The 24,853-nt window shown below is 39.1% G+C and overlaps 3 protein-coding genes and 1 pseudogene across 4 annotated transcripts in view; 1 reads left to right on the top strand and 3 right to left on the bottom strand.

The window, feature by feature from the left end:
* Positions 1-7,132, top strand: part of svep1 (sushi, von Willebrand factor type A, EGF and pentraxin domain containing 1) — an 85,143-nt gene extending 78,011 nt beyond the window's left edge. The window contains exons 41-49 of one of the 2 annotated variants that reach the window (XM_055060151.1): positions 213-276; positions 942-1,118; positions 1,220-1,396; positions 2,813-2,995; positions 4,349-4,519; positions 5,006-5,101; positions 5,982-6,077; positions 6,206-6,299; positions 6,832-7,132. In XM_055060151.1, the coding sequence (XP_054916126.1) occupies positions 213-276; positions 942-1,118; positions 1,220-1,396; positions 2,813-2,995; positions 4,349-4,519; positions 5,006-5,101; positions 5,982-6,077; positions 6,206-6,299; positions 6,832-6,862 (1,089 nt within the window). In that variant the 3' untranslated portion in view covers positions 6,863-7,132. The remainder of the gene's footprint in view (positions 1-212; positions 277-941; positions 1,119-1,219; positions 1,397-2,812; positions 2,996-4,348; positions 4,520-5,005; positions 5,102-5,981; positions 6,078-6,205; positions 6,300-6,831) is intronic. The other variant, XM_055060152.1, reaches the window with a different exon arrangement.
* A 3,544-nt stretch (positions 7,133-10,676) lies between these two features.
* On the bottom strand, positions 10,677-13,817 carry LOC129379481 (thioredoxin-like). Its single transcript, XM_055060284.1, has 5 exons — positions 13,760-13,817; positions 13,195-13,299; positions 12,926-12,991; positions 12,657-12,722; positions 10,677-11,552 (listed from the first exon to the last, which is right to left on the bottom strand). The coding sequence occupies exons 1-5, from the start codon at positions 13,781-13,783 to the stop codon at positions 11,487-11,489; spliced, it is 327 nt and encodes a 108-aa protein (XP_054916259.1). The 5' UTR covers positions 13,784-13,817; the 3' UTR covers positions 10,677-11,486.
* Positions 13,818-17,010: 3,193 nt separating this feature from the next.
* On the bottom strand, positions 17,011-19,328 carry LOC129379480 (thioredoxin-like; annotated as a pseudogene).
* Positions 19,329-20,883: 1,555 nt separating this feature from the next.
* LOC129379482 (thioredoxin-like) lies at positions 20,884-24,241 on the bottom strand. The gene is made up of 5 exons (XM_055060285.1): positions 24,109-24,241; positions 22,780-22,884; positions 22,330-22,395; positions 22,012-22,077; positions 20,884-20,970 (listed from the first exon to the last, which is right to left on the bottom strand). Exons 1-5 carry the CDS (start codon positions 24,130-24,132, stop codon positions 20,908-20,910), a joined length of 324 nt encoding a protein of 107 aa, XP_054916260.1. The 5' UTR covers positions 24,133-24,241; the 3' UTR covers positions 20,884-20,907.
* Positions 24,242-24,853: the final 612 nt, after the last annotated feature.

Here is a 24,853-nt window from a genome sequence, read left to right as displayed (position 1 = left end):
AGAACTAGTGCTAAGCAGGTATTAGCATTTGAACCAGTTTAGTTGCAAAAATATATATTTAAATTCTTTCAAGCGGGCAAGCAAATTTCTTCAACATTATGCAGCAATATGTAAAGTAAAATAGTGTTTCTATAAAGTATTAAAAGGTGATTGTGGATTTGAAACATGGATATCAGCTTGCTCTGTTTTTCTGTTTCACTATTTTACCTCAGGGAGACTCTGTCCAGACGTGCCAAGGAGATGGAACATGGAGCGGCACGCAGCCAGTGTGTGTTGGTGAGTTTATGTGCAAGTATTTGGAAAAGTGCAGGTCACCATTTCACTATTTCATGTTTTCATTTCAAAGCGTCGACAGAGAGTACGTGCTTTTCTGTGCTCTATACATAGTCACCTGCAAGGAAAGGTTTTTACATTTCTCCAATAAAAATGATCAGCCAGAGTTTATTTAGTTACTGTGTCATATTTTACGTCAACTGGTCTAAGCGGTGACCAGAGTTAAAATGGGAACAGTGTAAACACTTGCCTTAAATTACACCAGAGTTAAAGAAAAATAACTAACTACAAAGAAAAGCAAATTCATATGCAAAACTCTAAGGACAGGGGACAAAATTATTTGCTGAGAAATACAAAGGGACAAAATGGAAACACACAAGTATGAAACGGAGGACGTTTAAAATAGCAAATTTTGAATAATGGAGACAATATGTTACTTAAATACTGTAGTAAATGTCAATTACTGCTACAGTTTTCCGCAAAATATAAATGAGAAAAAAAAAGAGATAAATGAATTACTTGTGTTTTTAGGAAAGCTGCACCGTGCTCTAAAACCCGTTGTTCTCACGCTGCAGCGATATGTTTAAAACAGCCTCTCAATAATGAAATATGTGAATAATTTTGAGTCCCCACCATGACCTTTGACATCTGCTCTTACGTGTCTGCAGCCTCAGTACGTTCCTGTGGGCCTCCACCTTTTGTGAAAAATGCTCAGATCCAAACAGGAGGGGCTAACCCACAAAACGTCACTTACGTTTGCAATGAGGGGCAGCAGCTGGATGGCCCAAAAATGCTCACCTGTCTGGCTAATGGCACCTGGAGCATGCCACCACCTACGTGTGCAGGTATGGAGGGCAAGCTTTGAGTTTTAATATGTGGTTTACTATCAAAGTCCTAACATTTTCTTATTTCGATTATACGTGTACTTCCTGTCGCTGTCAACCAGAGGTCAGAGGTTGCGACAGTCCCAAACAGGTGCTTCATGGTAGAGTGCAGGAGCACAACCTAGGTTCTGGACGCGCTTTGGAGTTCCTGTGTGATCGTGGCTACAGCCTGGTGGGAGACGGCCTGGTGATGTGCATGGGAGGAAACACCTGGAGTTCAACTTTCCCCATCTGTCAAGGTGGGAAATGATTTTCTCAACACGTACGCACTCATAAAGAAAGCAAAGTTTTTTACAAAATTGTTTTCCTGGCTGCTAGTGTCAGTCATAATTGTGACACTTTTTTAGGGGGCTGTTCTTTGAACAAAATGCCCATGAAATCAGCAAAACCACAGCAGCTGAAATTGTCTTTACACAACGGAGACAAATTCCAGTATAAATAAAAAGTGTCCTGATCCACTTTTAAAATACCAGGGTTTTGTGGTCTAAAACAAAAACCAAGCTGGTTAATCATTTAAACCTTTAATGAGAGATGAAGATATAAAAACGTACATTTGCGGGTGTGGACACCCTTACACAAATACTTTGTTCAACCAAAACATAAAATTTACTTTCATGTTTCCCGATTTCAAACTTGACTGAGTGAACCCGCAAATAAGATGAATAGCAAAAAAACGTGTTTCTCCTCTCCTCATGAAAAGAAGACACAAACTGGTCAGGCAGGATATTTCGGGTTAAAATAGCAACACCAAAAAAGCTGCATGAATTTCTGACATGTAGTTTGTTCGCTACGTGAAACAATGTAGGTGACAAACCTGTTCTCTTCAGATGAAGAAGATTAAATATTCCTCCAAAGAAAACATCTCATTACATTTTAAGCAATGTGTTCTGGTTCATTGGGATAAAACTTAAACTTCTGAGCCACAGAAAACCATCCACACAGCAAAACGTGTGCATGGTTTTGTCATTTTCTTTAGCTGGAATAAAGACTTTTTGTCTTGGTAGATAGAATTGCCACGTGTCTGCGACGAAGTCGAAGATGAAGAGGAATTTTGTGTCTCGCCATCTTGGAGAGTTCAAGCATACTTTCACGTCACCATTATAATGATTTCTCCAAAAACATTGATCAAATTTTGGAAACAGAGTCACATGCTTCACCTGCAGAGATCTGTGAGCGCGTTATTTCCACGCATTGTAAAAGATTTGGAGAACTTTAGCAAAATAACAGCCTGCTGACAGAATGCAAATAAATCAAATAACACTTCAAGAAAGAGACAGCAGTTTAGTTGACTATTTTTCTCATGCAGGTTATTGAAGTTGATTGATTTTTACAGATTTTCCTCTGTTTTTCAGATACATTGTATCAGATTAAAAGAGAAAGATGTTTTGTGAGAACTGGTAAAAAAAATAAACTTGGATTTGATAGGAGTGTGTATGACTTTGTATTTGAAGTGAATATTTATGTTCGCAAGTTATTTTAAGTTTGCTATTCATCCTCCTTTTGGCTTTTAGCAAAAAATTTAATATAATGTGGACAGCTTAACAAAAATCTAAAAATATCTGTTCGTTTTTTGAGGCAAATACCTTTAAAAATTTGTTGTTGTTTTTTTCTTGACGAAATAAAAAAATAAATCTTTTGGTGTTTGTCCCTCACAGCGAAGTCTTGCCCACCTCCCCCTTGGTGGATCAAACACACCAACAGCGACGGATCCCAGCCAGAGTTTCACGTCGGGCAGTCAGTCCGTGCTTCCTGCCCCAAGGGGCAGCAGGTCAAAGGCGGTGGCACCATCACCTGCAGGCCAGACCAGACCTGGACCCCCCTCAGTTCAGTTTGTGAAAGTAGGTCGCACCTTTCGACCCAAGAGACTCTGCATGGCATTTAGACAGACTTGTACTGATTTAGTTTTTACTTTTACTGTAATAGTTACATAATATTTCAGTCGTGACAAAAATCAGCAGAAATTATCGCCATTTTGACATTGGACTGAACCGCCAGATGGTTTTATCGTCTGCAGCAGCTTTTTAAAATCGAGGCAAAGTTAAAACGAGGAAATACAGTGAATAGTGTCTTTTTCTTATTACCTTATGAATATATTTTATGAACAGAGTTAACAACCTGGCCTTTGTATCCAACACTAATATTAACATCAAATGCATCTTTTACAAGCTGAGAAATTGGTTGAAGTGAAAATCATCCACAGTGAACAAAACTGTCACCTTGTCAGTTGTTCTACATCTATTTATCGGATTGTCTTACAATTTTAATAATTGGGAATAATCATATCTGTTCTGTTCTTCTTGGACTATTCACTCCCACTTTTTATCTGGCTTTTGTATTCTTATCTAAAATGAGTCCCTATTGAACCTGCATAAACAAATGTGAAATAAAATTAATATTTCAGGTTGAAATTTGAGAAATGTTTCATATTAACCTATTTATGAAACTTGTCCCTGAAACATCGGTGGGAATGTTGCTTTTTTACGATGAGCATGGAAACCAGGCCATGGCGTTAACTCATGTTTGATCAGATATGACTTTATTAGTATATAAGGACATGTTGTTGATGATAATAAAGTGAACAGCAGAAATACCTCTGAGCACTGCATGCTCTCCTCTTGCACCAGCTGCTTCTCCTCTCTCATGTCGCCGGTTTGTTAAGCTGCCTCTTATTTCTCTCTTTTCATTTTCTTAATCAAAACAAATGACGCTGCATCCAGCTCTGTTTCTTTGTTCTGCTGGCTGAAATGATCACAGGCCCCTCTATGGCAACCTTTGCCCGAATACGGAGCTCAGCCGGTGTTGCTATGAATCCTTGCATGCATTTGCATGACCTTTATTCTCCTGTATGCATGATGCTATCAGCGTCCTTTTGGTCCAAACCGAACAGTCAGAGACGGCTGTAAGAAGTGAGCCGCGTCAAATGTTTGTAGCGTTTAGACGTGTTGCATGAAAATCAAACACAAATGATTCCGAAAACATAATTATCACAAATCTTTTTCTCTGTTTCGTGCACAGTTTGCTTCATGTGATCACGCCGGGGGCCAATTAGCTGTAATCGCACATAACACAAATATTTAACATTATCATTGTGTTGTATTGCAGGATTTCATATTTGCAACATAACTTCCTCAGCGTGTTGAAAACCGAGAGCATAAAAATACCTTAGTGAGTAACTGGTGGCTGTTGTCCAGGGGTGTCCTGTGGCCCCCCACTCCACGTGGCCAACGGGTTGGTGCGGGGGGCGGTGTTCCAGTTCGGGGACGTGGCGGTGTACTCGTGTTTCAGCGGCTACACCATGGAGGGCGTTGACAGGAGCAGGTGTCAGGAAAACGGCACCTGGACGCCCCCTCCCACATGCAGAGGTAGAGAGACGAGTGGAGAGTTTCGCTTCCTGTCTGAACGGCATGTAGCTCACTGCAGCTGTTTACTAACCAACCCAAACCAAACCACTGCTTCTCTGCTGCAGGTCTTTTTGATTTTTCCTCTCTGCTTGTCAACGAGGGCGGGGGTTTCTGGAAAGGGAAACTGATTACATTTTAAAGAAGAATAGAAAGAATCGTTCAGGCAGCATGAAACCTATTTATCACTCCAACTGTCTTGCAAACAAAAGCCGAGTCCAGGCAGATTCCTTCATGTGTGTCCTCTCTGTGCCGAGGAAACGAGTCTGTTGCATGTTACCTCTAGCTCCTGTGTGCATGATGTTTCATATTTAAGTCATCCATCACACTCTTCCCAAAAACAAAGAGGTACCTTTCTTTCTTTCTTTCTTTTGCGGGGAATTCCTCGTGCAGTCTCTTCAAACTGAGTCTGACGTTGGTCGGCGTGTGTTTGTGCGTGTCCTCCCTCAGCGAGGTGTTGGCTGCAGTGTCAGAACGGAGGCGTGTGCCAGCGGCCCAACATCTGCGCCTGCCCGGAGGGCTGGATGGGTCGACTCTGTGAGGAGCGTAAGTACATTAAAAAAAATGGGAAAATGTCTTTCCCAAGGACACAACGAAAACAGACAAAGCTAAATTGTATTCTGTGGGGAACTAATTGTGTGTTTTTAAATAAAGTCGTTTCACACATTCATATACATACATGCGCTGGCAGAGCTTTGTGCTGTTCCAGTCGACTCAGCAGCAAAGTAACCCTCCTTTATAAAAGGTCAATGACCTATGCAGGCCCACAGTTCATTGTATAAACGAGCCACGGCTGTGCCATCCTCAGATTCTGCTGATTAACTAATTTCTCAGATCAGGTTTACGTCTACCTCCAGATAAAAGTCATAATATATTCCAATTAATTACGTTTAAAAATCCCTAAAACTGTCCACGCTGTCAAGGTTATTTGTACTATTTTTCTACACCCTTTGTTCAATATGATTAAATGTTGGGTTCATTTAAACGATACAAGTCACACTTCCTCATGCGACGTGTCCTAAAGAACTGCGTTTCAAACTGAGATGGTTTTCAAGAACAGTTTCTGTGTTGGTGGGGCTTCAGATGTTTCATCAAAAGACTCATGGTTGTGATTACATGACACTATCATGCAGTCACAACTATGACTGTATGATTTTAGTCCAGTCATGGTTTTAGTAGCAAACAGTTCTTATCTGCACTTTTATCGCACCACAAAATATTGTCACAAAACTTTGCCTTCTTCGCCCATCAATACCTCCAGACGTACATCAGCAGTGGTGGATATCACTGGATGAAGAACCTTGAAAAGAGTTGAGGTTTACTTCAAAGTCTGATAAAAAGCAGACCTGAATCTTTGATTTTCAGTTCGTGGTTTTGCTTTGTTTGACTTCCAGACTTGTTGACGTACTTCCTGTTTTTATTGCAGCTATCTGCATCCTGCCGTGTCTGAATGGTGGGCACTGCGTGGCACCGTACCAATGCGAGTGTCCCTCTGGGTGGACGGGCACCCGATGTCACACCGGTGAGTTCACGCTTTCCATCTGGGTTAGCAAATTATTCAGGGAACGTTTGTTTCAGTTCACACTCAATAAAGGGTAACTTCTGGACGCCGTTTGTTTCATGGTGGTTTTGTTCCCCTGCTTCTCGCAGCTGTGTGTTCATCGCCGTGTCTGAACGGAGGAAGATGCATCAGGCCGAACAGATGTAGCTGCACGCCTGGTTGGAGCGGACATAACTGCTCCAGGTGATCGGCCGACGTTCAAAACACCGAAGACTCTCAAAAGCAAAACACATTTCTCTGAGTGAAAAACTTCTCTTTTCTCTTGTTCTGTTGGTATGAAGATTTTTGAATTTGAGGTGTATTACTACACACAAGATCCATATCTGTACATGGAGTCATGGCTCCAGACTGCGTACTAAAGCCCTGTACACCCAGAAATGCTTGTAATAAAATGAAGTATTTTAGACACTGAGGACTGGCACCTCTGGGACATTGAGTGTTAAGATTATTAGAAAAATGTGCAGGTGAACTGTGTATGAGTTTATCGCATTTCATGTTATAGAGTAACAAAGTTGTGCATAACTGTAAAATTATGCATTCAATTCGGTTTCTAATTTAAATACATTCACAACTCCAGCATTAGGGGACACAAGACAAAGAAATTAGAGAGTTACGGTAACTTCTGCCACGCATAACCCTCAATAATCTAAAACGTACAGATAAATGAAAGGGATTTAATCGTTCCGGTTTAACGCCTGGTTGTTTGTCGTTGCAGGAAGAGGAAGTCAGTATACTACCACTTCTGAAACCTTCACTCGCCTCCTCATGGAACATCTCATGAAGGGGAACTCTTGTACAAATAACACATGAAAACCATCCACTCATCTCCGCACAGGCAACGCAAGAACCGTTCTGTAAATTAAAGCTGTATTTTTTTTCATATACAGACTCAACAGTATTAAACATTTGCTGCTATTATACTTGTACGATGTGTAAAAACTATTTGATGTCATGTTCCAGTGTATATGTGTAAACTATTCACCTTTTTATTAAAGCATAAAATGCCTCTGAAAACACTTTGGTCATTTTGCATGTAAATAAATGCCTTATTGTTCTTAAATACAATGTTAGAATCATCCTTCAGTTCAACGCAGATATTTACATTTGCATAACAATCGTGTCACTGCCTGGCTTTAAAGCCGACTGAACATTTTCTGTTTTAGCTCATATTTTTATTTGCTAAATTTCTGGACAAGAAGCGAGCTGATATCGTGAAAGGTTTTATGCGTCAGTCAATCAAAACATTTGGCTCATTTCCCATTTCAATTCGACTCAGAACTTGTCTACTTTGATGCACAATTTTAACGTGTTTATAACTGTTTGAACATACTAATGTCTCAACTTCAGGCAGCTGAAAACTCATCAGTTAGGCTTATTCACAAAACTGTTCTTTATATTATCCCACAGTGACACGTTACAGTCACATTAAGAAACTGTTCCACTGGGGTTTGATAACCTATCAAAAGCCTACAAAGCCATGACATCATCAGGGCTCTCCAAAGTTATTTACAAGCAAACTAGTCTAAGCATTTTATTGTAAAGAAAATCATTACATTTGTAAAATATTTCTCTCAAGCAGAAGACGTTTAGTCTGATTTAATGTCAGGCAACGAGAATTCAAGTTTTTCCATTCTGGCTTCCTTTAGTGAGTTTATGCAACTTTATTAACTTTGACTCAGTGGTGAAGCACATTGACGATCTCATCGCTGTTGCTAAAAACTCCAGTGTTGGTTTGACTTCATGAGAATCGTCATTCGACGGTTTGAGTATCATCTCTGAGGAAATCGGCAATAAACTTAAACTGGTGCCGTCAGTGGATTCTGCTGGAAAGTATACCGTTTATTAGGATATTGGCGCGTAGTTTTAAAAGCAGTCCAACTTTTCGTGAACGTCAAGAGTTCAGTATAGAAACTGAAGGCTGGAAGAAATGATCCCGTGATTCATTGAGGTTTGTGTTTTCAATCTGACTATTTTTAGTTGTAGCTATAGGTTTTCCCTTATTCACTCTGTTGGTCTCCTTCCCATCCCTCTGATCAGACTGGGATCAGTTTCACTCCTCCTCACTTCTCTGTATTTCAGCTCTTAGGGTTTCATTGCTCTCTGCTCACTTGCGTCTGTAATGGATGCTGCATCTCTTGCTCTCCTTATGGCAAATTTGTTTTATTTGTTGCGATTTTTTTAAAACATTTTTTAATTACACTTCTCTCGCTCCTCAAATATGCACCTATGTTCTTCCATGCAGCAAACATGAGGAACATTGCACAGCTATAAATCATTAGACACATATTGGCTACTTATACAATAAAGAAATTCCACCTTTTTTAAAGTACTTCTAAATATATATATTTTTGTTTTATAAAACGTGAATCTGTTTCATTTATCAAGAGAAAAATGATTTCCAAACAAACCTGGCCCTAAGTTATCAGTCCTCATAAACCGAATACACACATTAAATGCATCTCTGACTTCATTTCCTGTCTGTATGGTACAACACTTCTACTTCAACCTGACTCCTTAAATTCCGTCATTGCTTCATTGCTGTCGGCACAAATACCTTTAATTTAAGTGATTTGAAATCAAATAAGAAGCACAGCTTATGGGAACGTCTCTCTTTGAAGCATAAATGCATAATTTCAGCTACAGCTTTAGTCTAGAGTGGCTCAGGCTGGAGAACCACGTCACAACATGACGGCGAAACGCTGTCGGAGCAGCGGCAAACATCAAAATGAATCGGAGCACAGCACAGCTCCATCACATATTTATGAAGAATATTCGGTGCTCAAGGTCTGCAAAACAATTGCAACACACATTAAGGCATTGAGACAAGCTGACGGCCCAGCTTTGAATGGTTCGACCTGTAGCCCACAGGGAGGCTCTGCACAGGACGAAAGATGAACGACTCAGAAATTCTTCCCGAAAGTCATTACCAGTCCTTCAAAGTCTTAAATTTATATATCTAAAAATGAGGCCATTTTTAAAAACGCAAGTTGACCTTATATGTCAATCACAACTCCTGAAGTATGTCGGTGGCACTATTTAATCTGTTATATTCTCTGTAGTCATTTGGGTTTATTGTATATAATAATATTTTTCCTCTCGTCAAACTTCTCTGCCAGGCTTCAGTTTGAGCCTCCTGCATCGTCATTGCATAACTCCCATCCGTTGGCATGAAAACTCGTTACTGTTTCACAGCTCTGGCTCCATCGTGGCTCTTGGCCACATACTGACTTTCAGATGAGAGACAGTAACTTAATGAGCACAAACAACTCGTACCAGTCAGATGTTTTTAGGCCGCACCTTAGATTGTCTTGCTGATTGAGAGATTGCCAAATGACCAGTTTAGCAGGTTCTTCTGCCAGGATCCCTTCTCCTGAATACTTCTACCTTCAATATTCTAGCAAGTGTTACTCGTGTTGCAAAAACGTGTTAATACATGTCGACTGATTATGCCGTCAGTGATTTTGGTCAAAACAATTATTTCTTAACACTGGATTTTTCTTTTGTAGCCTCTGACTCTGAGTCATTTGCAGATTTTTTTACTTTCTATTGCCAGTGCTGTGTATGTGTTGTCAATAGATTAAAATGTTGCCTTTTATGTCAGCCCCTGTTTTCTGGACAACAGCAGCACACTCTGGGCAAACAGCCAGCAGCCACATCAGAGAAAACCACGTGATTTCACTGCAGCAGTCACTAGATGTGTGTTTTCACAAAGAGCTGAGTCGACTCTCCTGATGCTAACACACTCTGCATTCGCAGTGTGTGTTGCAAAAACACAATTCCAGGTAAAATACAGAAGTCTGGTTGAAACAATGAAGCATTCAAGCAGTTTGAATTTGCTTACATCATAAACGCAATCCCTGTCACTGCAACGTTACCAAACAGGAAAAGAAACTGAATGTCAAGAGAGAAGTCATGCAAACCTCTACGATCCGACTTCCAACTGAAGTCGGATCGTATTCTGTGATGATGGCCTTTTCACAAACATCCAGGTGACGCAGAACCCGGATCTGGTCGCCTCTTCAGTTTCTCAATCAGTTTCCCAACACAGACAGCAACATGCAGCTGGTTTCATCATCCACAGCCTAAAGCCTGCCCAACAGAGGCGCCAGTGTTTTTTTTTTTTTTTCCTTGAACTCTTTTTAGAAACATTTACGCAGAATAAATAACTATCATTTTGAAATATATTATTCACCTTCCTTTATCTTTGACTCTTTTTTTATTTTTAGTTTAAGAGTTCAAAGGTTTAGTGGAACAAACTACTCCCTTTATTTTTTCAGTAGAGATTGAAGAGAGAAAGTATCATCATCATCATCATCATCATCATCGAGTTTAAGCATGTGTACAATAGCAGGAGTTTTAGCTGGACTTGACGTCAAGAAGGAAAAACACCATCGATGACATCAGAGCACAATTTATCCGGCAATGTTTGCGAGGCTATGTATTATAATGATTTGACTATTTATTGCCAAGCAGACAATACAGCCAAAGTGGAAAACTTACATTAATGTAAAAATTTAAGTAAACTGCATTACTGGAAAACACAAGAATGTCACAGAAAGGTACTGGATTGGCAATATCTGCTGAGCATTGACATGGTCAGCTGCTGATTTCTTTATTTGCTGTGAAAATAACTTACAGGTAAATGTGACGCTAAGTGGGACAGTTATCACAGGGTTTTAAGATATGTAATTTCTTTCTGTTTAATAATTTGAAACTTTTAGAATCATCTTTATCACTGAAATTTAACGGCTACATTTACTTCATAAGAGAGGCACACTTTGAGCAGTCTAGTTGTTAGTTTTTCTCTCTAATGTTGATAATAGCTGAGTACAACTGAAAATCTATCTTGCCTTATCGGTCTCACTGTCAGTTTGCTTTAATCGGTTTCAGTGAAGCTGCATCAAACGCTGCGACTGTGTCCTGAGTCCCGGACTAATTACAGGCCCCCTCTGCAGGAAACCTTTGTCTGACATACTTTGATCTTTAAGCGCAGCGGTCCTGAATATGCAGCTCAGCGGTGCCGGCGTTGCTGTGGTTCCTTGCATGTATTTGCTCGGCCTTTGTTCTCTTCTGCGCATGTTCATCTGTGTCAAGTCGACCTGGACACAGATAGACATGCGCAGAAGCGATCTCAAGCGATGGGGAGTTTCCTCTTTGCTTTTTGTGGTTTTGTTGTTGTCATGAGGTCACGACCCTCAGCCTGCACTGAAGATGTTTGTCGCCACGTTTGAAGTCCGCCCGGTTCGGTCAGTTCCTTTGGTCTTTATTGTTTGCATTTTTAACATTTTTTTCACTATTGTTGGAAGCGATAAACACTGAAGGAAACAATGCAGTGTGTTTGTGTCGTGTTTGGATCGATCAGCAGGACTACTACTGCCTCAGCTCTTGGATTTTTTCCCTCAGTTGACTCTCGTCAGCACCAGAAAATTCATGCACCTGAAAGACAGAAGAGAAGAACTTTTACCATCCATGAAACGACACACTTCCATCGTCTGCAATAAGTTGGTTGCTGAAAAGAAGTAATTAGAAATGAACAGGAATTCCCTGAGCTTTAGAGCATTTTAAGAACTACTTGCAGATTAGTGAACTAAAGTCTAAATTCAGCAGCAGGATAGTACACATCTAATTTAATGTTTCACATTCACTCACCCAGATCCAAAACAATTCCGGATCTGGATCTGGAAGCTGTGATTGCGTTGAGCTGTTGTTATCTCAGTAAATGAAAAGCTTCATCAAGATTAGTTATTTAAAAGAGAACAAAAAGGAAGGAAAATGAGAAAATATTATCACCAGCTGCATCTTTCTAAATGTACAGACTAGATCAATGTAAGGAAATGTGGGGATCGCAGTCACAACAATTTAAATGTTGGCCTCATCAAAACACCTCAGAATTAAATTTTGCCTTTACTGGTTTATTTTGCTTGTAAAATATGGATAAATATACTATCTTCATGTGTCGTACACATACTGGAATTTTATCTTTTTCCAGTATGTAAAAAGATAAAAAATTTTTACATACTCCTCCAAATGACTCCTCCACCTCAGTCATTTGAAAACTGGAAAAACTAAGATAAAGAAAGATTAACTGGTCTGCTTTTAAATGGTTTTTTTGGAGAAAACACATCTGAAAATATTTTTTGATGTTGGTATCAGTTTGAGGCTTTGTGCAGACCACCTGATTGGTTGAGCCTTCCCTGTTCATCGTTTACAGAAAACGAATGAATCAATCAATCACCAGGAACAGCATTTAGCCACCTACTCAGTTGTCAAACTGTATTTAAAGATTTCCACCTTTACCTCCCTGTCTGACTCTTTATTTGAAGCTAATTTTTCACCCTGGTCATCAGATTTGGCTGTAGTGCCAGCAGTGTTGCGAAAGATGTCAGGATTTTAACTTACAAAGGATTTAATCGATATGTTGAGGAAAAATTTAAACCATGTTACGTTTTAGCATCTGGAGCACCATGTCTGAGATATTGCTACGTGTACTTTGTGTGAATGTGACACTAAATCCCTTGAGACGACGTCTTCACTACTTACTTTGCTTCCATTTTTGTAGAAATGGAATGTCGGCATGCTACTGATTCCACAGTGCTTTCTCACATCCTGAAAACAAAGAAGCTCAAACAATTAATGGACCAAACTTTCGGAATGGGTTTCAGCTGAGGCTCATCCGAAACTGAAGAATAAACCATCAGGTCAAAATACGAATTAGAGACATCCCACAGACTCGGTCAGTCATACAGACGGACACTTTAATCCTCTACTATGAAGTGCATCTTTATAAACAAACAGTTTGAAAAACTTACTTTAGCGTCATCCACATCCACCTTGAAGAAAATCACATCTTTGTTTGCAGAATCCTCTGCCAGTTTCTACAAAAGCATGAATTGTGCATTAGAAAAACGTATGGCAAGTTAGTGCAAGAGCAATAACAAAAGATACTGTCTCAATTGGTTGAACTTTTCGCCTATGCAAGCTATTTAACGATCATTCCAGAATGTGCTTCTCTCGTAGGGATAAGGCGAAAATGTTTTTCACTTTCCGCTAACATTCTGAGACCCAAACATCTGCTTACTTCAAATAATGGAGCTATCGTTTGGCAGGGACTGCACCACGAAGCTATGAAGTCCACCACCACCAGTTTGCTTCCTGCTTCAGACAGGATTTTCTTAAACTCTTCCTACGAATCAGAATGCACAAGCAACAACATATTTTTTGTTTGTTTTCCATCTGACGGAATCCCACAATCCATTTGCTTCCCCACTGTCCAACCGTGACATCTGCCGGGGTCCTACTGAGCGTTTAGATCGCGGCAACGTTAAACACTGGAGCTCAGGTTACACAACTTCACTTATTGTGACACAAATGTTAAGAAAACAGCTTGATTTTTATGCCCAAACCTAACCGGGTCAAATAAGGTCACAAGTCATTTCAAATCACATGGAGTTGATTTGAAGAGTCCCAACTTTATCAAAATAATAACTTTTGATAGCTTGAAAGAGAGAGGCCCAGAAACCAGTCTATAGAAAGAAACTATAAACTGGTTCCATATTGTGGGCCAGTGCCCTCTGTAAATTAGTCAAAAATCCTTGACTCAAAGGTGAAACCTCCAAAAAGTGACATAAAAATTATGAACTTACCAAAGTTTCCACGATTTTAACCATGATTACTGCTTAGAGACGGCAGGCAACCACTGGGAACTGAATGTTCATAATCAGGGTACAAAACGCCTGATTATGAACATTTTTAAGTCAGACCTGCATAATTTGAACACACCTTGAATACAGGTTTGTCTAAATTCAAAGGTTACGGCAAGCTATTTCAGTATTTAATCAACAGCGGCTTCTACCTGTAACTTCTATGTTAGACTGCAATGACATAATTTATTATCTTCCAATTAGTATAGACAGACAAAATAAAAAATGAAAGCTAAAAACATGAGTATTATTACAACTAGAAATTATATTTTAGAACAGGAGTGTCAAACTCATTTTCATTTTGTGCCATATCAAAAATCTGAATGTTCTTAAGGGCCAGTTGTGCCAGAATATTTTTGATAAAACCAAATAAACAGTTAAAAATATCAATAAATTCCTGTTAAGCAGGAATTTTGTGATTTAGTTTTTTTTTTTTTTTTTTTGTCAGGTTTTTTTTTCAATCAAAATTGCAGATTTTGTGGCGCCAAAGGGGAGGAGCTTAGGTCTCTTGGGAGTCTCGCGCAGGAATCTCGTGTGTTTGCGCACTTGGTGATTAATCGGTGTGATTTTCGGCGCGTAGAGCGACAGCGAAAAGCGCCCGCGCTGATCAGCCGTTGGCTCGATTCGCAAATAAACACTCACAGTCTTCCTCAAACAATTAACAATTCTTAACTTTTGCTCAAATATCAGGCTGTTTTAGCTTAGCGCACTTCTCCTGTACAAGACAACTAATAGAAATAGTTTATATTTACCTGTTAGCAACAGTGAGCTAACCAGCCGTTAGTCTCTGCGCTCAGTAGCGGTTAGCTCGTCGAGTCAGGAGCGCTCACTGTGTTCTATACGCCCACTGGTGGCGAACTGCCGTAACAACAACTTAATGCCCCTGAATCCGAGTAGAAATACAGCTTAAAAATAATTTTTGTTGTCAAATCGAAGTCTTCAATTAAAGTAAGAAAAGAGTGGGGTGAACTTCTTTTCAAAAGTCTATTCTGTCGCTTAAGCTAAGGATACCTGGGGGCGTCCAGTGTCCCAGTGGTTAGAACGGGAGCCCCGCGTCCAGAGGCAACAGACCTCATCGTGTCTCCCCTATTTGATTACTGTTAAAGGCTACTGGTGCCAAAAGCATTCTTCAAGAAAGACAAAAGGCTACCAGAATAACGTGTGGCGTGATGTAGGGCTCTTTTTCGTCTGTCCAACTGATCAGCGTCAGCGTGAGCACTGACGCTTCCAACCTGGTGGCTCCAGGACAACATCTGACTTGTGAGCTTGAACGCAGAATGCAAGTGGAGCTGCATTTTGATCTGACAGAGGTCATCTCTGCATGTCGCTTCATCCCGCTGGTCCTTTGAAAGGGTTCAGGTGGGTTGGGCATTTGAGGGACTGACACAAAGTAGAGTCCATTTGGTGAACGAGCCAGTCTTGGTGAGGTTTTGCAGTTTTGCCATCTCTCCCATCTTCAGATGAACCGTGACGGTTCTTTCTTGGCCTTTGTAATGGTGGTTCTCCAGCAAACCTCTGAGGCTTTAATAGAACAGCTGAATTTATATGAGATCAAATTACACACCGCCGGACTCCGTTTTGACTTCTCAAGGCAGTGGAGCCCGATGTCTAGAGTACAAAACCCTAGACATCAGGCTTTGCCTGGAGTATCAGAGTAAAGGGGGCTGAGTATAAATTTACCCTATGTTTTTTTGTTTTGTTTGTATTTTTAATTAAATAAATTAATTTATTTAATACTATTTATTTAATAGTGTTGTGGAATCTGTTCCACAACACTAAAATACACTTTGTGTTTCCCAAACACATAAAATCCCCAAACAGTACATTGAAGTTTTTAACATGTAAAATTTGATTTGAGGCGTATCAGTGCTTTTGTGAAGCCTATAGTACCTAGCCTAGTACCTAGTACCTGCATATGTTGACACCCGCAATAGCTAACTATTGAAACATCAAAGCCTTGTATGAGAGGAGAAGAGAAGATTCTTCTAGTCCCTTGTGGTTTAACTGTAAACCACAAAGCATAAATCAAGACCGAGTTTTCTCTAAACCCTTGTCACTTGCCTGCAGTTCTAAAGTAGGAATGTGTTTGCAAGAGACAGCACGTCCTAGAGGCTCTTCCAAAGAAATCTGGAAGAATCTGATTCCTGATCTTCCACCCACACTGAGAACTCTGTGTGGGTGGAAGAAATTTTTGAGATTTTTTCTCAATCAATGTGAGTGGCTCCTTTGGACTGTGGCCAAGTCTGTATAAAGTTGCATAAAACTCATGTTCATATTTCTGATATTAACTCATCTGGCAAGAAGTATTGCACTTTTCTACAATGTTACCTGATTTTTTTAGATGTACCTAGTAGATGCCAAACACAGGAGTGTGTAAAAGTCTGGCACTGGGGACATTTTGGCCCTTGGAATAATACGGGCACGATAGAAAGTTGGCCTTCTCGAACCTGTAGCTTATGGAGATGCAGATGTTTTAGATTTTCTCTGATAAAAATAAAACAATTTAGAACCGACACAGAGTATGTGTATTTAATTAATGCCTTTTTTGTTTCTTTTTCAATTTAAAATTGTAAGGAGGTTTTTTATTCGTTCGCAGACTTATTTATCCATTAAACTTGGCAAAGTACAATAAGCATTTTTGAAAAGTGACCCATATATAAAAACAGCATTTTTGTTTTCCTTTTGTATTTTGGTTGATTTAAAAATCACTTTCTAATAAAGATCAGATTGCCTAGTTTAATAAAGTAATTAAACTAAGTATTTAATTTAATTACAGTTTATTATTTTATGTTAAAAATAAAACCAAAACATCACAGTAACATTGTTCTTGCACTTTTGTCTAAGAAAACTAAATTCTTGTGGTCTTTCTGAGACTCCTTAGAACTGGTGCAAATGCAGTACGGTAGTCAAGCTATGGAATATAAAATTTCCTAAATTACTTCTGTCCAAAATATTGTGTTTATTGCACAACAGAAAATCTTAAAATGTCTGTTCTTCAGTTTTTACTGTGTACATTTTTTAAAATTTTTAGTATTTTTGAAAGCAATAAATATTTGTCCAGCCATGGTGGAAAAGAAACACACTAGTTCTGGTAGGTTGTTCTACTTTTCTTCACATCTACAGAAGTTGTTGAAGTTAAATATACTTTTATATTTTTAAATATACTTCTATATACTTAAATGAAATGCTGCAAACAGTTTTTCATCATTTATTAAATCCACGGTTTTGAAAACATTCAGATCATTTTAGGATCAAAGCTCACTTATGACACTAATCGGGTTCAAATCTAGTTGATGCCCATTATTATCCACGCAAACACTGAAGGAAACAGCGCAGTGTGTTTGTGTCGTGTTTGGATTGGTCAGCAGGACTTCTACCTCAGCTCTTTGATTTTTTCTTCTAGTTTTTTCTGGTTAGCACCAGAAAATTCATGCACCTGAAAGACAGAAAAGCAGAACTTTTACCATCCATGAGACGACACACCTCCATCGTCTGCAACATTTTCATGTCTATTTGATAGAATTAAATTAATAACTTATATCTGTAATAAGAGCAAGATGTGGAGGTTTTGGAAGACTGAGATGGAGAAGTCTTCTTTGCCCCTCTCTCCGCTCTTTTGAGTGTACAAATCTTGAATTGTCTTTCTCCTTTTTTCCAGTGTGTGAGAACATCCAGGTGAATAAACCTAACACTATTCTTCTAAGTTGGCTGCTGAAAATAAATGAGAAATTTCCTGAACTCAGTGAAGTTGGGAGCTTCAGAACATTTTAAGAACTGCTCGCAGATAAGTGAACTTAAATGTAGATCATAGAGTGCTGCACACACACCTTTCAGCACGTGTGTGTGTGTGTGGCCACTCCTTTCTGTGCTGCTGACAGATGTCTGGAGAACATCATGCATAAATTAGACAAGACTTAAAGATATAAAAGGCTACGGCTGATTGGAAGAAGTGCATGGGGGAGTAAGCCCCTCTATCAATATTGTTGACGTCTAATCCCAAGATTTTTTTGCATTGGACAATTTGGTTTGCTTGACTCTTACGGCATCTTATGAGTGCGGCAGATGAGTTAGATCTTCATTGTTCTGTCTTTTTACTGGATTGTTTCAGAATCAGACGTTCATCCATCCCATATTTTTTTATATCCCTTGTGACGTAGACTTCACTGAGTACTTGTACTTACCAACTTTCCATTTCTGTAGAAATGGAATGTCGGCATGGCTTGGATTTCGCACTTCTGAGCCACATCCTGAAAACAAATAAGGAAACTCAAACAATTAATGGACCAATCAGCGGAAACTTCACAAATGGGTTCAACTTTAGCTCATCAGAAACTGAAGAATAAACCATCAGGTCAAAAATATGAGTATGAAGAGACATCCCACAGACTCAAACACTGTGATGTTTGCCCATGCAATAAGGTGGGTCCATTTGCATTTGTATGTCATGGACCTAAATACCAAACAAAGCTGTGAGGCGAGTATAAGATGGGAGTGTAGAATTCACACTGCCATCAACACAGCCAGAAAATCTTAAATTAGAGCTCGTTTTCTGATTTTTGCAATATAATCAGCAATTTATTTGGCAGTACAGAAGAAAACAATTAGAAAGAATTTTATCCACTGATTTCCAGTCACAATTTATTTTTATTAACTATAACATTTAGCCACAAACCATATCCTGACATTTTCAAGCATAATTTATTGTTTATTTATTGTTTGTTAGACAATATGAAAAATTATACTTACTGCAGCCTCATCCACATCCACCTTAAAGAAAATTACATCTTTGTTTGCAGAATCCGCTGCCAGTTTCTACAAAAGAATAGATTGTAACTTAGAAAAACTTACGTGCAGCAAGTTAGTGCAAGAGCAATAACAGAAGATATTGTCTCAATTGGTTGAACTTTTCCTTTTTGCAAGTTATCTAAATGGATCATGCCAGAATTTGTTTTTTTGTAGCTGTAATACAAAAATGTTTTTCACTTTCTGCAAACATTCTGAGCCCCAACCATCTACTTACTTCAAAAATTGGAGCTATCATTCTGCAGGGACTGCACCACGAAGCTGTGAAGTCCACCACCACCAGTTTGTTTCCTGCTTCAGACAGGATGCTGTTGAACTCTTCCTACAAATCAGAATGCACAAGCAACAACATATTGAAAATCCTTAACAGATTGGATCTTGTCTGCTTTTACGAGGTGTTTTGATTTCAGGGAAAACACCGGAAAACCCTGCTGTCCAACCGTGACATCGCCCAGAGACCGTGTCAGGGTTAAATACTTGTGCTCGGGTTACACAACTTGACTCGTTGTGACACAAATGTGAAGAAAACATCTTAGTTTTTGAGAGCAAACTTGACCAGGACAAACAAAATCACAGGTCATTTAAAATCACATGGAGTTGATTTGAAGAGTCTCAAATTTTCCAAAATTACAACTTTTGATAGCCTGAAAGAGAGAGGCCCAGAAACCAGTTTATAGTAAGGAGCTATAAACTGGTTCCATGTTGTGGGCCAATGCCCTTTGTAAATTAACTGCAATAATACAATTTATTATAATTACAATTATAATAAATTGTAATTATAATTACAAATTATTGTAATTATAATTACAATAAAACGCCTAATTATGAATAAGTCATTTGAACACACCTTAAAGGTGTGTCTAAATTCAGGTAATGGCAAGATGTTTTAGCATTTAATCAACAATCACTCCTATTTGTAACTCTTATATTAAACTGCAATAACACAATTTATTATTGTAGTATTAACAGGCAAAATGCAAAGTAAGGCATGAATATTATTACTACTAGCTTACTGTGTGGACAAGCCAAAGGAGACTGCTGATGTTAAAGTAAGCAGATGTAATTTGAAATAGGAATTTCCTCTAGTACCATTGTTTATTAACACAGTAAGCGGTCCTGCAAAGAAACTCAAAACGTAAAATGTTTCCTATTTAATCTATGCAGAAACAGTCATTACTAGTACTAATTGAATCATAGCGATCTGAAATTAGTTTTTAATGTAAAAACGTAATTTTTTACATTGAATCTATATTCCAGATCACATATTTGTAGATGTGTTTTGCTATTAACTCAATACACATGGATGGGAAATGTAATGTCATTTGTTCTAGGGAAAATTACTTTAAAAAAGCTGTGAAATAATCAAATTATGGATAAGCCAATAGTTCATTTTTACTATGAACTGATTCAGATATCTGGAATACTAATCCGTCCATTCATTTTCTTCCGCTTATCCGGGCTCAGGTCGCGGGGGTAGCAGCTTCTCTCTCTCTCATTTCTTCCAGCTCTTCCGGGGGAATCCCAGGCCAGCCGAGAGATAAAGTCCCTCCAGCGTGTCCTGGGTCTTCCCCGGGGCCTCCTCCTGGGTGGACGTGTCGGGCAACCAAAATTTGTGGTTGCAAAATAAAAAAGGTACAATGGATATGAATACTTTTGACTATATATTTCATGACTCCTAAGTGACCATAGTGATTCCACAACAGCAGGTATAAAGGCCCCACACCAGAACCTCCCCCCCAAAAAAGCACCTCTAAGCACAGCACTGCATATTAAGGTAGGCAATTCCAATTGAATTAGCAATTATGTCTCCGACACTGAAAGAACATATGATCTAGAGGACTAGCGTTTGTTTCTTTCATTGAAACTGACAAAAATCTAAAAATTCAAAACCCATACAAAAAACATGAAGGCATTCAGTCTTCTTCAGATCTGTCTGCTAGTGTTTCTACTTTAAATAAAAAACTGCAAAAAAAAAACAATTTTTTTTTTTTGATTAACTGTTTATTAAATCCACCTTTTTTGAAACATACAGACATGTTTAGTCCGTCATTTTGGAATCTAGCTGAAGCTCAGTCTAAAGACAGTCGAGACATTCTGATTTAAACAGGACCACAGGGTCATTATATAAACGGTGGAACATAAGTTATTACTGAAAATGGGACAGCAGACATTACGGTTGCATGAAAATTTAAGAGGGAATCCTCTCAATGTGTTTAGAGGGTAACAGCTTCTACAGGAGGCTTTGTACAGTGTGGTCGTGTGTGGATTGGTCAGCAGGATTTCAGCGTCTATCTCAGCTCTTGAAGTTTGGACTTCAGTGTCGCCAGGTTGGCTCCAGAGAACTCGAAAATCTGAAACACAAAAACAAGAGTCACCACGCATAATGGTGACATATTCCATCTCATACATTTCTATACCTCCAGATTTCTGTTTGATTATTTAACATGTCTCAAACTGATCTGAAGCCTGGATGATTCTGGTTCCAGTTCTTTTTTTTCAATAAAGAATCGGTTTGCTTTTCAAAACATCACGTGAGAGAGCCAAACCATTAGAGCTCATTTCATTTATTGTTTGAGCCTCTCAGTGTTTCATCGAGTTGTTTTTGTCAAGTAGGGCAGTTTTGCACTAATAAAAGACTCGGGGTCACACATGCTGAGTGACTGCAGACGACCTGGTTTGATAAACGGACTAAAAAAGTGGTAACTTTCATGAACGCAACATTTTGAACAAACGCGCCACTAGGTGGCAAAAAGCTAATGTCAGCCTGTTCCACTTCCTCCATAAAATAAAATGAGATGCAGTTTAAAATAAGACGAGTTTAACTCCAGTGTATATGATTTATACTGCCGACAGTATTTGTCATTACTCTTTGTGAGGGTTTGGAGAATGTATCTGAGAATTTTAAAACTGCAATTAAAATAGTTTAACTGAATTATTTTACATCAATTAGAGGCCTTGAAATGGTTTCAATAGTAAATCTTTAGTCTGTGGAGGGTGTAAACTAAAATCTGATCCTTCTGACCAAGATTCTGTAGTCTCACTTTAAAGAGAAGGATATAATATCACACTACAGTCTGAGCTCTCCAGAAACCCCAACCACCATTGTTTTTATACCAGTCATTGAGGACATGCATGTAAGAAAGCTGTTTCACTGTAGTTCCCAAAATTGTCAGATGAAATGGACTAAAAAGCAAAACCAGAACATTTTCCCCAACCAACCCACGGCAGGTGTCTCCTCTTAAACTGAACTTGTCAAATATGCAAGAACCATGCAGAGCAAATACTCTAACAAAAACGAGTTTGTAACTTCTCAGGATTCTGATCTCTGAAAAAATAAATGAGTGTTCCTCCAATAGAAAAGAAACATTTCACAAATGCGTGTTTGGACTCACCTTCGCGCCGTTCTTGTAGAAGTGGAATGTAGGCATGCATGAAATTTTGCAGTGACTGCTCACATCCTGACAAAATAAGAAAGTATACATTTTATGGGTTTTTCAGAAGTGCATAAAAAAAAGAGAAAAAAAAAATCAGGGCTGCTGATTATTGAAGGCATTTTTCTTACATGCCATTTTATAATAACCTGAATCTTTTTTGTAAATTAATTGGTTTGTATAAAACGAAATATCAATTTCAACTGTTATTTTCAAAAAGGACTTTGGTTGATGTGATATTAAAAGCAACAATGATCAAGAAATAAAACTGAGACTTACTTCAGCCTCATCTACGTCCACTTTCAAGAAAACCACCTCCTTGTTTTCAGCGTGCTCCGACAGTTTCTGGAAGAAAGACGGTTGAATATTAAAAAAAATGAAATGAAAATTTACAAAGGATTTCAAGAGTATTTTTGTATCCAACACAAGTTGTTAAATCAATGTTTTTTCCATGAAAAGGTATCAACTTTCGTCAAGGCAGCTATGTATTCCTGTGTAGCATTTCCCTTCAAGGTGGGGAAAGCAAAACAAAAGGTTGCCACAGCTACAAGATTCCTCTCCAAACAGATGCCACGCCCTTTGAGCCGCTGAGGGCAAAGATCCAAAACGTTTGGTTAAGAGCTTCACTTTACAATGGCCGCTCTAATTTTGAGCCAAACTGTCCTCCTTAATAATGCTGCACACAAATCTTGGCGTCTAAACAAAAATTCAGGCTCAAAACCCACTTACAACAAACTCTGGGCCAATTTGTTTGCAGGGGCCGCACCAGGTCGCTGTGAAGTCCACCACCACCAGCTTGTTTCCAGCCTCCTTCAGGATGGACTCAAAGTCTGCCTGTGAAACAGATTACACACACAACATTTTCAAGATGTCAACACTCTTGAGTTTCTGTAGCACTCTTTGGCATTGTTTCTTATTTTTGGCATGCCCTTGCCTGTGCTGATGCCAAGGGTATAAAGTTGGGCAAGGCACAACAGTTTGGGGAGATTTTAATTCCCTCCCCCACCTTTAAGCTTTTCACCTGTTTTTAAAAGTAGAGATCTATGTTTCTTCAACATCTTTTGTCATAGAGCTCAGTCCCACGATTCAAAATATCCATCCATCCACTGAAATCGATAACTGTCGTCATTTTCGGGCCGTTGTGGTGGGATACTGTGCTAAATAGGCTGATCACTGAGTCGCAATTCTGCACCATATCGGATAACTGCATTTATTTTTTTATTAAGCTGTTCCAAGTGCCATCAGTGTCTCCACCCCTCCGTCCTGGCCAACTTTTGAGTTTTGTTTGCTCCTGAACTGTATTTACTTTTTATGAACAGATGATTCCGGCCAGCAAACCAGACGGGCTCAAAGTCCAATACTTGTGAACACATGCTGACAGCGGCGGTGTCCCGCCTCGGGCTAAGACGGCTTCTCGTTTGGCAGCCAAGTAAAGGACCAATTCTGCTTATTTTAGCCTCCAAATTCCCTTATACCATGTCCGCTTCAGTAACTACAATATTTATACCAGCACAAGCTTCACAACTCAACTCTATAGCCGCCTATAATATAGCAAGCAGAGACTGCTTTAAACGTATATATTAAAGGATCAATCTAGATGATTTAGTTAGATGTTAAAGTGGATTTAATTAAAAAGGAGAAGAAAATAAGGCACGCAATGTTTAAATAAATTTTAAAAATACAATGTTTAGCCCTTTTGCTAACCACGGGATTCAAGCGCTATGAATCGGAAGCCAACTTCCATAGCAGCAGCGGCGTGGTAAAAGACCAGCAGCACGACGACTAAGTAAGCTGCTGGGACCCCGGCGACGGCAGGTTTAATGGTTTATAAGCCATTAATAGCTACACATCTTGTGCATAAACGTCGCTAGATTAACTCCAAACAGATAGGGCCCGGTGATGGATCAGGCATCACGAGAACTCAAGAGCTGTAAAATAGGCGCCAGGGCAGAAGCATGGATGCGTTTTTCTCCGACCTGACCCCAAAGTAATGACGGCAAACATAACGGGAATTAAAGCTGTGAAACCGAGACGCTGCCCGACAAAATAAGTACTTACTAAATCCTTCACTTCCCGGACCATGATAACTGCCTTTAGATGTGTGCCTCAACGGAAATTGGTATCCTCTAGGTTTGGAAAATACCTTCGTTTCAGTGAACGTGCCCAGGTCTTTTAAAGCCTCGGACAAGCTAGTCGAAACCGTAGCGGAAGTCAGTTTAGCAGTTAGCAAAATAAAAGTCTTTAGTTCAATAACCGATGCAAAATACAGTTTTTCCGCCGAAATGAAGCCGAATTGAAACTTTGTAAAATAATGATTTGTATTTTCATTTTATGTCGATTTCTACATACGTTTGTTTTACCGTAAATTAAATCATCGTACGATTACTTTTATTCTGAAAACCATCATCAATGGTGTAGTGAATACGAACGGATCCTTCAATTCAGTTTTATGTACTTGCTGACGTAAGAAGGAGTAGCGCCAGTACCAAGACTGCTCCTTTCTGGTTCACCGGCGCAAGTTTCAGCCAGAAGTGACAAGTTTGAATCTAAATAGTGTATCAGCATAAGGTGGTGTCGACCACAAAGGGAAACGAACAATCAAATGCCACCTCAGCGCCGACACGGTACTGGTCAGTGAGAATATAAAAAAAAGATAGGCTCAATTTCTTTTTTTATCCGATTGGATGACTTTATTAAATAAAGAAATTGCATTTAATTATTAGAAGTTCTTCTCGTGTACAATTCTGACGTTTCTCGTACAGCTGGACCTTGAGTAGTTTTCCATATGAAACGGATTGTGTCG

Source organism: Poeciliopsis prolifica, unplaced genomic scaffold (genome assembly GCF_027474105.1).
Source record: "Poeciliopsis prolifica strain line A6 unplaced genomic scaffold, Auburn_PproV2 SCAFFOLD058, whole genome shotgun sequence".
Lineage (NCBI taxonomy): Eukaryota > Metazoa > Chordata > Actinopteri > Cyprinodontiformes > Poeciliidae > Poeciliopsis > Poeciliopsis prolifica.
Note: the sequence above shows the minus strand (reverse complement) of the source record. Positions and strands in the feature narration are given on the sequence as shown.